The sequence below is a fragment of the Episyrphus balteatus genome, chromosome 2 (assembly GCF_945859705.1).
Source record: "Episyrphus balteatus chromosome 2, idEpiBalt1.1, whole genome shotgun sequence".
In the NCBI taxonomy this organism is placed as follows: Eukaryota; Metazoa; Arthropoda; class Insecta; order Diptera; family Syrphidae; genus Episyrphus; species Episyrphus balteatus.
In genome coordinates, this window is record NC_079135.1 from 22,370,556 (window position 1) to 22,385,962 (window position 15,407).

General features: G+C 27.6%; 1 protein-coding gene across 1 annotated transcript in view; it reads left to right on the plus strand.

The window, feature by feature from the left end:
- Window positions 1-516: 516 nt before the first annotated feature.
- LOC129908528 (paramyosin, long form) overlaps window positions 517-15,407 on the plus strand; it is a 33,127-nt gene continuing 18,236 nt past the window's right edge. Inside the window, exons 1-4 of the mRNA XM_055985099.1 lie at window positions 517-708; window positions 1,044-1,100; window positions 9,625-9,711; window positions 9,778-9,944. Of these exons, the coding sequence (XP_055841074.1) occupies window positions 589-708; window positions 1,044-1,100; window positions 9,625-9,711; window positions 9,778-9,944 (431 nt within the window). The 5' untranslated portion in view covers window positions 517-588. The remainder of the gene's footprint in view (window positions 709-1,043; window positions 1,101-9,624; window positions 9,712-9,777; window positions 9,945-15,407) is intronic.

Here is a 15,407-nt window from a genome sequence, read left to right on the forward strand (position 1 = left end):
ATCGCTCTCTCTCTCTCTCTTTTAATTTCTCAGCTGTTCACAATATGAGTTTTGTATCTAAAAATACATCCTGTCTATTTTCTCACCAATACACTAAAATCATTTCTGTATCTAAATAGACAAAAAGCACCATCTAGATAAAAAATAAAATAGTATTGGTGTGTAAAAAAAAAACTTTATTTAAGAAAGAAAATTTTGAATCGAAAATCTAATTCGTTTACTCGAATATCCGAAATACTCTTAATTCGAACGACACGGGGATCTCTTGTTCAGTAGATCACCAGCCTTACTCCGACGTTTATTACGAATAATATCGGTGACTCGGTGACAACTACGCACCTTGAAGTGGATTTTTGTTTCTCTCTCTCTGTTAGATATACTTTTTTTGGATTATTTTTTTATTTTTAAATTTAAATTTAATTTTTAAGGATAATTTTTTTATTTTTTGATTATTTTTTACGGGCGCGTTCAAGAATTCTACTAATTTATTTTCTGTTTTCTTTTTAATTTTTCCAGTGTTTTTTTTTGTATTGAACAATCTTATATATATTTTCTGTGTTGAATTAAAAAAAAAAAAAATAAATAAAAATGTCTTCAACTGTGGCACGTTCATCGAAATACTCATATAGAGCCAGTTCAACTGGAGGCGGAGTTGCTGATGTCAACATTGAATATACCGCCGATTTATCAGCACTCTCACGCTTGGAGGTAAAAAATAAATTCCTTCTTTTATCATCCTTTACCAAAAAGGACATAAAACATCAAAATGGATTAAGTGAAAAAGAAAACCAATAGAAAAATAACTGTCTCAAAAAGAAAGAGATAAAAACAAAAAAAAACTGATGCAAAACATTAAGTGTTATATAACAATACATCAAAAAAAAAAAAGTGAAAAAAACTTAACGAAACTTAAAAAAAAAATTAAAGAAATGAAAAGTGATTTTTTTTTTTTATTTAAAGATTTTTTTCTTATAACAAAAAATTAAAATTAAAATTAAAAAAAATGTATAAAAAATTAAACTCATGTGTCGAAATTTTTCCAGGATAAAATCCGTCTGCTCCAAGATGATCTTGAAGTGGAACGTGAATTGCGCCAAAGGGTAAGGAACTTTTTTCGTCAGATAAAAAAAAAATTATAAAAAAAAAAAACAATCTTACACCGCAAACAATCGAAAATGTCACCAAACGATCGCATCCGAAGAGCATGCCAATTAAATGATACGTCGAATAAGACAAAATCTTTCGTTAAATGTACATTGAACTTCATGTCGATCTAGATAGATTTTTCTTACCCAAAGTATAGGTTCAAATTCTATTTCAATTACAAAAAAAATCAAAGCAAATGAGTGTCGTCTAAGAAAAAATCTAATTCAATTGCACTTGCAATTGGAACTCATTTTGGCATTCCTAATGTTTTTTTTAATTTTTTTGTTCATGCGTGAGATTCTGCGTCAGGTGAACAAATAGAACTGGCCGACAATGTTGGACAGCAACAGCCTACAGCAGTCAGCTCAGCTTTTGCTTCCTGTAAAATTAAATTTTGAAAAATAGCAAAAAAAAAAAAAAATAAAGCACACAAAAGTCTTGCCTCGAGATATAATTTTAGAAAAAAAAAAAAAAAAATAAACCCACGATGTATCTTTTTTTTTTTTTTTTGGATTTTTGTATTTCCTCAACATCATCATCATCATTATGATCATTTTCATCTCTATTTTTTTTTATTTCTCCTGGGTTTATAAGATTATAGACGTGCAAATGGTTCTCACTTCTTATAAAAAGTATATACACTTTTCTAAATGAGACAAAATTTTGTCCGCATTCTCTTCCAAAAAAAAAAATAAATGAAAATTCTTATTTTCATTTCTATGTGGAACGATAGAATCTAATTTTAGATTTAAGAAAAATAAAAAATATAAGTATCCAACATTCGACATTCAATACAATGGATATATAGATATTTTTTTTTCTTATTCTTCTTCTTTTAATATATGTATATTTTCAAAATTAAATTCTAGAAGAGGTTTTTTTTTTTTGCTTGCTACCGTGCGAATGGCAAATATGCAATGGTTCAGTTCTATATTGATCTAATATTAGATTCATGAATTTTTAAAAAGATATTTCATAACACACAACAGACAGGAGATATTTTTGAGTAAAATTGTGAAATAATGTACTTAATCCCCCATACACTATGAGAAATTTTAAATTTTTTTGTTTGTTTTTGAAATTTTTAAAAATTTAAGGCAGTCTTTTTCGTATACTGAAAAATTGTTTTGATATTTTTCCGACAATGACTCTGCATTATCATGCTATTAACTAAAATGAATTAACAATTACTATAATTTTTGCCTTGGATTTAAAAATTTTAAGTCTATAGACTTTTCTAAATGAAAAATTCTAAAAAAAAATTCTAAATTTTTGTAATATAAACAATCTAAAAACATTAAAATCCTTTTTGCAAAATGACAAGATTTAAAAACATTTTTTCTGGTGCTTAAAAGAACCAAAAAATATTTGAAGTACTAAAATTTAAGGTTTTTAACAAATTTGTCCGACATACTCGTAAGTTGGAATTTTGTACTTAAACACTTCATTCTAAGCAGAGGAGAACTTGTTCTTTTTGGAAATATTTTTTTATTATCCTCAAGCCCCTAATTGGGTGTAGATTTTATGGACTGAATCTAAAAAGGACAACATTTTTCCGCACTTTTTTAGAGTTCGGAGACCGTTTTAAGCTACATTTTGTGTGTTTGGAAATTTTTTTCATAAACAGTTTCTGGAATTGGCCGAAAAATGGCTGAGTAAAAAATCGTTGAAATCTGAAAACATTGAAAAATGGTTTTTTGACGATAACTTGAAATTTTGAGGGTCTACGAAAAATTTCATGTGTCGAAATATTATGATGTACTCAGTAATTAACTACAACCTCTGCTAGGTCATTTCCAAAGTAATTGACATGATTTTTATTTTGTAACACAGTGTAAAATTGTATGTCCAAAATAAGTACACAGTTTAATTTACTGGTGGTGCAATTATTGACAAGTATAGTCGGTATCGGACTATGACCTAGGTTTCGTTTTTGGCACACCAAATAAAAGTGTGTTAATTGTTAATTTGTATGCCAAGTTTTATAAAATATACGAAACATGTTAGCTTTTAGTAGATGAATAGTAATTGGCGCCAAGTGTCCGTACCTTTTATTCTTTTTGCTTGCTTTTACAAGTTATACTTGTGTTTTTAAAAATGTTGCAACCACCAAAAAGGGAAATAAAATTCCCTACCACTTCCGCTTTTTTTGTAGGACAAAATATATCATATCTTTGGATTGGATGTAGGTATTTATATGAGCATATAAGTTTCTAGGAATTTATTAAACATAATATCGATATTCTTAAACAGTAGGTTTGAACTCCCATTCCTCCGTCTTCCATTATTTTTTTTTTTTTTTTTTTTTCTAAACGCTTTGTGGCATATTCATAAACACTGTTTAAGCTGCTTTTAAGAAAAACTCCAGTTTATCCTATATGAAATGCATTGCATAAACCCCAGGTTAAGATAAACAACAACAATGAATACGCCCCTTTATGTCAACTTCTATTCTGCCCATAATCTCGTAAAGGCCCTAACTACACTTTTCTTAGTTCTGAGTTATAGAGGGAAACAGTAAATGTAATATCGCAAATTTCATATAAAAATGAAAAAAATCAAAAGTTCATTTTGAATTTTCTGACGTATTTGAAGACCAAGGCTACAAAAATAAATGAGAATAAATTAGAGACAATGCCTTTACTCAAAATATGTGAAAAAATCAAAATCGAAAATTTTGTAGTTAGGGCCTTTACGAAATTATGGGCAGTATTGATATAAAGCAAAAGAATTTTTGAAAAATTTCTGTTAAATGTTCGTTTCTTCGAGTTATTTTCGAGAAAATAGAAACAAAAGAGTTTGCTAAAAATCAATTTTTTTAATGTTATGGGAGTAAAAATGACATCAAAGTAGACAACTTCAAGTATGGTAATAGCACGTTCCGAATCCAGTTTGAAAATATTTTGATAAGTATTTGTATGGATTGAAAAGGTGCGTGTCGACAAATAAATGTATGTATTAAAGTATTTAAAACTTCAAGTTCTATTTAGGTTCGACTTTCAAAAGTTACTCTAGATAAAGAAAGAATACATTCGATTTCTCAAAGTCAGTCGGTTTTGCTTATCTGTATTTTTTTTTTAGAATACAGATTTAACATTTATTGGATTATCCACAGCTGTTAACATTAAAAAAGTACCAACGTACCAAGTACGATCGTTCAAATCTCGGGAAATATTTCCATACTTTCACATAAAATTTTCAATATTTCAATTGGTTACCAATTTTTTTTTTTTTCTCAGATCAAATCAACTCAAATTAAATTGGAGTTGATTTTAACCCTCTGTAGGCACACCTCTTTTTTGTTACGTGATAGGCACACGGGTGCGAATTTGGTTTATACTTTTTCATGTTGCTAGAACTTTTTCCGGTCAAAATATTTTATAGAGAATCAAGTATGAAATTGATGTAGAATATTCCGAGGAATTCGAATATTGTATTCACAATTCCGAAAAACAACATTTTCACCCTTATAAAGAGACTTTTTTGTGACCACTTTTTTGAAAAATCGTAATTTTTTATTTTTGTCCTGCCAAATTCGAACCCGTGTGCCGACAGACGGTTAAATATAGACCAAGGAAATGCAAGAGACCCACTGGGAAAATGTAGGTACATGTTTAGCCCTCTTTTTTAATGTTTTGGACTTCTAGGAAAAAAATAATATCGCTCATTTACTTGAATCTGTCATAACTACAAAAAAAGGTTTTTTTTTTCAGGAAACCAGTATCGATCTATTTTTGTATGTAAAAAGTTATTTTCCAAATTCCAAAAAACTGCTTCTCAGTTTTTGAAGCTTAGAAATGACTTTCTGCAGGATTAAAGATTACTTAATTCCAATAAAATTTTTGCATTAAAACTCAAAATTCGTGATTTTTTAGTTATGACAGTATTCGAGTAAATGAGCGATATGTTATTACCTTTTTGATGTCAAAGCTCAATAAAATTATAGGGTTCCTTAATGACGCATTTTTGATTATATGTTATTTAATTTTTGGTAATACAACTTTAGACAGGCATTGAAAGGTCGACGAAGTGCAGTATCTTATGCATTTCTTTTTAATATTAAAATAAGGGGAATTTGTTTGGAATGAATTCATAGGTTAATTTTGTTGTCACCAAGTTTTCAATAGCACTTTGATTCAAGATTGGAATCTGTAAATATTTTACCCCTTTTCTTAAACAAAGGCAGATTTTTGAATTTAATCTAAAAAAACTCACATCATGGTTTTCCAAAAACAAGCACATTTTCAATACACATGTACTGTACAATGTACATATATATTGTATACACATGTGTAGGTACTGACAATTTGCATTCTAGAAACTAATATAAAATATAGGCATTCAGTCTGATTAGAATATTTTAAAAGTTAGTAGTACGTTCAAACGCCATTCTTTTAAGCACTACCATAAATTTATTCTTGTAAGCCTTTCTGCAACAAATATTTACCTAGACCACATAAATGTAAAAAAAAATTTATTTGAAAAAATTTAATTTCTCTGATGATCAAAAACACAAATTTCCTCCAATAGGCAAATAACACAAACCTACAGTAATAATATTTTTAATGACTCAACAATTAAGTTGTGTCATCATGGTATTTTTAGTTCCTCAATTTTAATATAAAAATTGCAAACTGCCTCTCTATTTTTTCTTTTCAAATTTTGAAATTCAGGTGATGAGCCTAAATCAAAACAGATCGAGAAAATAAAGTTCTAGAAACAAATTCTTAGATTCATTATTATGTATTTTTATGAGCTGTGAAGAAATGAGGTAGTATAGTATTTATTTCTTTTTATTTAGCATAATAAATTCTGGTTAATATCAGTAATTTTATTAAAAATAAAATTTTTAATTTGATGTTTTTATGTAATTAGGTCAGAATAAAATGCATGGAAGTGTTTATTTTTATGATTGGCAAAAGTATAGATAAATATCAAATGCATTTGTTTGTTTCAATTTTTGTTGTCTGGCAAATTGCCATATACATTTTGAAGTATTAAATACCAAGAAATTACATAAAAATTACCGGGTTTTATGTGTGATGGGAAATGTATTTGATGCTATTAAATTGGCGGGTGCAAATGTTGTACAAACAAAGAGACAAATTGAAAAAATTTGTTTAAAATTAATTTAAAGGAAGATAATTGTATAGACGAAAAAGTTTTTTCGGACATGAAAATATGTTGAATAGAAATAAAAACTTTCATATACCTAAAATGATTTACTATCATGACGTATTCATTAGAATTATTATTAGAAACTACTTTTTTATACATGAATCTCAAAGGACAATATTGTCTTTGGTTTGACAATTTATTTATTTTCTTTTTAAAATCATGTCATTCGTTGAAAAAAAATGTTAGTTTGTTTTGAAATTTCGAAAAATAGTTAAAAAGAACAAAGATTGACTCCGAACAATTGAAATACATTCAAAGCTGAAAATTAGCTAAAGAATTCTTTTTTATTTTGAATACTTGTCCTTATTTTTTGTAAGCAAAATAAAAAGGTATTCACTCAAAGAAATTGGGCCTAAGACGTGAAATATTTAAAATTACAATGCCAATATATGTTACATAGGGCTTATATTAGTTGACCAACAGAAAATGAAATCATTCAAAGAGGTATAAAATTGTAGAATGGCTGATTTGGTAATTAATTATTTAAAACATTTGATTTCAATGAAGCTTGATGTTTAGATTATACATTTAATGTTAAAAAAAATAAACTTGGGGAATTTTGTCACTCTTTAATTTCTCAAGCACCAGGAACTTCAAACCTTAATATAGCCTGACTTAAAATAAAAATTTTAAGGTGAATATTTGTTTTCTCTCACACTTTTTTTGACCGAACCGATTTGCAAAATTGTGCAAGGGAAATAACGTAGAAGTTCGGGATAATGGGGGGTTTGGGAATAAAGCAATTTGCACTTAAATCTTAAATAAGTTGGGGTCAAAATTCTTGCGGGGTCAAAATTCTCCCATCAAAATTCTGCTTTCAAAATTCTGAATCTCTGATAGAAAATATGCAGAATTTTGAGAAACAGAATTTTCTTTAGATTGAAGGTTTTGAATGAACAACAACAACTTATGTGTGTTACCACCAAGTTCATAAGTTTAAAAAAAAACAAAATTTTGTACACCATTTGAAATCCGAATTTTGAACCGCTCCCATCTTAAATTTTAAAGAAAAGTTAATAACATAGAAAGTCCTGGTAAAAACTTTTATGATATACCCCCGAAAATTGGTCTAATTCTATTTTAAGAATACTATTTAAAAAAAAAATTAGAACATACAAAAGTTTGAATTGCAGTAATTTTTAATCATTGTAGATTTTTATTTTTGTCTTCATACTACAGTTTTTAGGATTTTAGTTTTTGTGATCTTTGACCCATATAACAGGCATGACAGGTGGGAGAAACTTCAGAAAACTACCTTGTCTACAAAAAAAAAAACAGCCTATTAAAATTTGTTTTCTTAGAAAAAATCTTTTATGCTGGGCTAAAAGAGACAAAAATAATGAGTCAAAACAAACTATGTCATATCTCATATCCAGAAAAATTACTTATGAATTTATTAGTTTTTGACTTTTTTAACATGTTACATCATTAAAGCGACCCTTTTTTTGGATAACAATTGAGAAGCAGATAAGTGGAAGAGTTATAATTGTCATCTTGACATGAAGATTGAAGCTTAGTTTTTTCGATGAACTTATTATAATTATTCAAAAGTTCATTGAATCTTTTTTGAAATATCCCTATATCGTTTTTTTTTTTTAACATTATTGTTCCTAATAACAATCACAAAGTTTTATATGATTACATCTAGTAAAATCGGCCAAAAATACTAATTTTTTTTCTTACTTGTATTTAAAATAACATGAATACAATTTAAATTATTCTTTCGTTTCTGAAGAACAAATAATTCAAATTTTCAAAGAGTGATTAGTGTATTTATTTTTTTAAGAATTGAAACAAACATATTAAATTAATAAAAAAAATCACATGTTATTGTGCAATTCTTCGCCTTTTTCCTTTTATAAGTCAGTATTTGCTATGGACGTATACTCGCATTTATAGCTTTCAAGGAAAATAATTCTTTTTTGTTATAAATGTATACAATTCCTTGTATTTCAAGTAAATATGTTTCACTTTATTTTTGTTTATAATATTTTGCCAGAAATTCGAAGGTCTTTCTTTTTTATGACTTTTTTTAACTTGAATACCTATATAGTCTTGGCATAAATGTTTTGAAATTTAAATCAAAAGGTCATATAAAATATAATATTTTTTTTTTTATATTTTGGAAAAAATGTTTTATAATAATCGTATTTTTATATTTTGAAAAAAAACATTTTTTCCAAAATATAAAAAACAGATTATATTTTATAAAACATTTTTTTTTTCTAAAAAAAACGCAATCATATTTTATCTGACCTTTCGATTTAAATTTCAAAACTAATAAATATTTATACCAAGACCATTCAAATTCGAACTGAAAAAAAATCATAGCAAAGAAAGATATTCAAATTCCTGGCAAAATATTATAAACAAAACAAAAATTGAAACATATTTATTTGAAATACTTGACATGCTCTCAGCGCATTCCATTTATATTAAGTTTGTATACATTATCGTGCCAATTTCCATTAGAAAACATTCTTCACGAAAGACATTCTTATATTGAAAAAAAATATGAGTATGTTTATTTAACATTCAATATTTTTGTAGTTAAAAATACAAGTTTGACAAAATGTTGTAAGAAAATGCAAATTCATTTGAAAACCAAAACATAAAAAAAAAACTATATCAACTTGCAATTTTACCAACAAAAAAAAAAACATCAAAGTTATCTAAATCTATCCACACATTAAGAAAGAAACTGAAAAAAGATTGAAGGGATGCATAATTAGATAGGGCTCATTAATTGATCAAAAGAAAATGAAGTGACGAGTGAAGGCGATCACTGTAAATGACTTATGCATCTCTTTTTTTTTTATATAAACTCATTTCAACGAACTCAAGCATAGAGTGTACATAGAGGATCTCCCTCTATTATTACATTGAAGTGATGAAATGTTATTTTGGACGTGAGGAATTATCCTATGCTTCATTTTGTCTCGTTAAAATACAATGTTGCAACTTAATGACCTATAAACGTCTTTTTTTTCATTTTCTTTTGGGATGAATCCAGGAAAATCTAAAGCAGCTTTCTTAGTTTAACTTATTTTCAGCATTTTCTTAGGCATCCACACTTCACATTTCGGTGTGTCTCAGTTAAATATTTTAATGTAAATAAAAATGACAAGAAAATATAAACAAAAAAATCGGTAGCATGTGCGTATTCGTTTTTCTTTTGTACACTATGGCGTATACGCAACCTTTTTCGACATTTTCGATTATTAACGTGTTAAGGTAGTTATATTAATATTTAACAAACTGTTTAAGAATATATCACTAAATTAATTAATTCACATTCAGATTGAACGTGAGAAGGCAGATCTCAGCGTACAAGTCATCCAAATGTCTGAGCGTCTGGAAGAGGCTGAAGGTGGTGCTGAACATCAGGTATGTCATGGGTTTTATATGTTTATGAACTAAATAATTCATTTGTAATAAATTTAATTATTTTAGTTCGAAGCTAACCGCAAACGTGATACTGAACTTTTAAAACTGCGTAAATTGCTCGACGATGTTCATCTAGAATCTGAAGAAACAACAATGATTCTGAAAAAGAAGCACAACGAAATTATGAATGATTTTCAAGAACAAGTTGAAATCCTAACGAAAGCTAAAGCCAGGTAGGTTTCGAATTTTAAGTTTAAATGTATTTTACATAAAAATACAATTGTTTAAATGCTTAATGCTTGCTTTTTCAGCTTTTCATGTAAATTTTATTTATAAGTTATTTTTAAAGGTTTTTAGGTTGAATTTTATTATTATTTTCAAAAAATAGAAAATACCAATTTACCTACATTAATATAAATTTAAAGCTACCACTTTTTTTCTTATAGTAGCTTTTTTTTAAATTATTATCACAACTAAAAATCATGTTTTTCTTATAGAAATTAATGCAATTTATAATTTTTTCGCTTACAAAAAATTATTTTGTAATATTCTTTCTAAACCACTTGCTTAAAAAAATTCCATCACAATGATTTTGCACAGCAAATTGTTATTGGTCAATTTAAATAATTTTTTGATATTTTGTTTAAATATGCTCGTTGCTTTCCAACAGTGAAGGGGCTATAAGAGAGGCTTATCACCGTTGATTGCAGAAAAATTAAAAAAAATTGTTTTTGCAAGATCCAGGTTCTCTAATATGAATTTGTAAATTTTACAATCAGGAAAAAAAAAATTAAAATTAAGTTTCAACTATTTTACATTTTCACTTTTCGCAAATTAAAGTTTTAATATTACACATGAAATCAGTCAAGCAAAAATAAATGTTCATTCAATAAATTTTAAGTAAGTGCTGTTTTGCTGTCCTTTTTTCCATTAGTATTTACGGTTTTCTTAATACTAGAACCTTTATTCAATAAAAAAATACTATTTTTTTTGCCATATTTTTGAGTTAGTCGATCTTATACTTGATCTTACCTGATCTTCAATTCATATTTAGGATAAAAACTAAATAATAATAAGAACTGCAACAAAAAAATATTATTCTACAAACAGTGTAGTTTAATCATTATCATAAGAATTTTATTAAACAGTAAAAAATAAAAATTACTCAATAAGTTATCAAATGATTGCAACAAATTAATCAGTTTGTACCTACTTGCATGCATACTTATGTCAGAATATTGTGAAATTAAGTTAGTTGTAGATTGTTTCTGTTTATGTTAATATGGTTGCATTTCATCTTTCAACTTCAGTTTTTCAAACCTTAACAATTATTATACGTCTATCTATTTTGCTTATTAAAAGTTTTTTTGTAGGTACTCTTAAAAGAGTTTTCTGAAAAATCACATTTAACGTTTTTTTTTTATAACATAGACCATTTTGAAGTTTTTTATTAATACCACGCTTGAAACGCATTTTTTCGAAAAAGCTCTAATGATTACTAGTAATGAGTACAAAAAGTTAACAAAGTTCAAAATATTAAAATCACATGCACGAGTATTTACGAGTACCTACATATGTATATTGAAAAAAAAAAAAAAAAAAAAAAACAAACAAATTGTTTCCAATGTTTTTTTATTTTATTTTCCTTTTTTGAAAATGAAAAAAAAATAGCAGAAGTTATCCGCCAAAAATCAGGAATTCTGGGAAGATTCCCTGAAAAAATTGTACTTTTTTCTTCGGAATAAAATCCAGAACTTTGAATGAAGAATTTTTCGGTCTCATTTCCAAAAAAAAAATGTTGGTGCACTTTCTGGAGTATTATTATCGTAATAACGGTAATAATAAATTAATTTCTGTTATTATATCCGAATTCTCAAAAAAATGACTTCATTAAGGTAAAATGTAGGGAAAATCACATAGCTTTGAATAATACTTCGAAAAAAAATATCAAAAAGGTGCTAATACTCCAGTCAAAGCGTCATTTGACCTTGCGCAAAGAGGCACTGTCAGATTTTATTTCATGGATCGATAGGGGTATATTTAAAAGGCTTAACCCCAATTTCTCACCACCTGATCATTCTTTTTAGCGGAATTATTCACAAAAATGCATTTTTTGGGATATTTTACTTCCAAGCTAATATCTGTGCTCCAGTATGTCGTAGACCAAAAAATGAACATACATTCTCTTTTTTATAATATTTTCTATCGTTGTATATAATTTCATTGTATTAAAGTGAGTTACTACAAAATGGCAGCCAGTTAACCTCAAAATCTAGTTGTTAAAAAACACATTTTCGTTTTTATTTCGAAAAAAGCTTATGTTATGGTTAACATTTTTCTAACTTAATTCTCTTAATTTCCTGCATTTTACAGAAAAAATCAACTCTTTATCACCAAAGATGACCGAGCAATTGATAAATGAACGCACGAAAAACCGGTGCGAAAACACCCAAAAATATCGTTTTTTGAGAATAACTCAGCTTCAGAATGTCCTACGACAAAAAATAAAGCTATTAATTGTTCGTTACAACATTTTCTAGTGCATTTATTGCACATTCTTTTTGTTGAAACAAATAAAAAATAAGTAATATTAAGTCAAAGACGTTTTTTTCTTTAGCAAACTCTTGCCTTATTATTTTGTAAACGGTGCTAGTATTGGCTAACAAAATAAAATACTGTTGTAGTCCTTTAAATTATCTACAATTTAAAAAAAAAAATAGCTTCGACTTCTAAACTGACTTTAGGATTAAAATTTTGTTTTTGAATAATATATATTTCACTGAACTTTAAGAAGAAAGTTTCGAAAATAATAATAATAAATTGAATAGTCCAATAACATGGTCTTTCAAGTCTTTATATCCGTGTTTTTAAAACAAAAATTAACTACTGATCGCTTGCATTGCAAGCATCCAAGATCGAGTCTAACTTCCTATTGGTAGCTCAAACTATAAACATAATGAAAATTCTTAACTTAAGGCTGAAAAAAAGCATTTTTAATAAATATTAAATTTTCTGTCACTTTTGAGCAAAATTATATTTTACCAAAAAAAAACATATTTGAAACATTCAAAATTAATTTTTTTTTATGAAACAAAATAAATTCAAAAGATTAGACATTGCCAAAATATTTTCAGGGTTTTCTCACTGCTGGTTTTCCTATATTATTTCAATAAATTCCCCGACTCATGAGTCAAACACCAAAAAACTACAATATTTTGTTAAATTTTTCAAAAACTAAAACATAAACAATTAAAATTTCAAAATCATACAATTTGTCATCATTTCATTTTATATATGAAATGACAGCCTAAACTCGAATATATATTTCAAATATCATACAAAACTATCAACAACAACGAGACATAAATAAATAATGTACGAGTAGGTTATACATACCTCTGCCTCTAAATATCCCCAGAGTGAAAAACAGACCAAACACCTACTTAAAAATCTATTTTTGAGTAAAATGAAAACAATATATAAAAATATCTCATTATAAAAATTGACTGCAAAAGTCATTGAGTCATTTTTGTATTGGTTTTGGTACAATTGCAATAGAACAATTGAATAAAATTTTCAATTTTTTAAATTTTAATGTCCGTGAAAAATTTCAAAAAACAACAAAAAATTATGTGAAATACAAAATTTCCAGTAACAAGATACTGACCTCCATTAGAGAGCTAGGCAAACGAAAAATTCCTTAAGCCAAATGGGAAATTTATTTCGTAAACTCTCATATTTCCATTTCCGAAAATAAAAGAATTTTAAATTGAAAAAAAAAATCTACCAAAATAAAACCCCACCAACCCAAAAGCAAAAAAAAGATACAAAAACAAAAGAGAGAAAATCCAAATTTCAAGGTGATCGATACTTTTTGACGGCAACGGCAGGCACTAAATAAATCTCCTCTGCTGATGCGTCAGATTTTCCTTTACTCGATCTCTTCTTCTACACACACACATTCAAAAATTTACAAATTCATACTTACGCGCATTTTACTAAAATACAACGCAAGTGTCTGCAGAAAGAAAGTCTTTTTCTTTCCGTTCGAGTATTTCAGGTGTGCAAATCCCGTCCCGTACACCGATTTAGCGGGTTTTTCCTTCACACATTGTTCCCACTTGTTTTCCACACACTCATCTTTATCTTGATTTTCTTTGAAAAATTTTCAAATAAGATAGAAAGAGAAAGTAGATGAGACATACATTTAGTTTGCTCTTTTGCAATTTTTTTGAATTTTCTTTCATTTTCCGATCGAAAAAGGGGTGGGAAAGATGTTGAAAACGAGGAAGTGCCTGCAAAGTGAAAATGAAGAAAACAGATGACGGGTTTTTTTTTGCTTCTTCTCAGAAACTAAATTTAGATCGCGCCGCTCGGAAAAAATTCAATTCGGTTCTCCGATCCAAATATGTCTTTGATTGGAGTACACCATGATGAATAAGGGGTTGTCCCGCTTACACTGAGGTGTTTAGATAGAAATTCGATACTTTTTTGTACACACGTATTTTTGTGTAAGGTGGGGGAAATAACAGCAGCAGCAGCGTTGCCTTCGTAATTATTAGGTTTATTTAATATCTTTTTTTTTTTGTATTTGCTTGTTTTATTGGGTTTTATGGATGATGAAATTGTTTTTGTTTTTTTTTTTTGCTTTCTAGTGGGTGAGGATGAGGTAGACAGTTTTTTCACGAAGTGAAATCAAATTATGTCAGATCAGGGTTTGGTACCGAGTGAATGGGGGAAAATTAATAAGATTAATTTTATTTAAGATCTTTGGAATGTTATTATGTTTGTGCTCTGATCAAATACAAAAATGATGCTCACTCATAAAAATATCTGCAAAAATCATTTACTCAAAGTACATAAACATTTTATCTGGGAACCAACAAAAAATCAGATTTTTACTACTAGAAGATCATGCAGTGTTTCGAATAAATCACAGTTTTTTCTTTGATGTACCCAACATAAAATCTTATCTGCAATTTATTACTTTTGTCATAAATATTATTGCTTTTTTTACAAACAAAAATTACTTCTATTTCGAAATTAATTTAGGAATAAAAATATTATATAAAATATATTTCCAGCACCGAATTCGTATTTTTTCAAGACAAAGTAGCTAAATCAGAAATAAAACTTTTGTACAGAATTAGCGAACCCCGTTTTTTCATTCAAATAAACTGCGTTGCGTTAAGTTGCGTTACTAATAAATCGTAGTTTTAAAGTTGTTATTTCATTGAAATAATAACAACATGGAGATAATAAAAACAGGAATAAAACGGAGCATCTCGATTATTTTTATAATATAGGAAATTTTCATGACCCCACAAAAAATAACCAAGCGTTTTGAAATTGTACGATTGTATGATGAAGGGCCTTTTTCTCCTTTATCTAAATCAACTGATGTTACATCATTTTTTTCACCGACACAGTTTGACCCACGTTGAAAGATATACGTTGTTAAAATGTTAACATTTTGAATTTTAAAGATGAGCCCAGGTACGACAGTGGGCTCATCAGTTAGATCTGTCGTACCCTTACTAAGACGCCTTAATTTGGTCGATGTTGAGGTCACTTGAACTTTAAAATTGAATTAGGTATATTCAATCGCTCCACTCAAAAAAAAAAAAATAATTTTTATTATTTTTTCTTCGTTGTTCACATTTTGTTCATCAATTTAATAAAATGTGAACATTTTG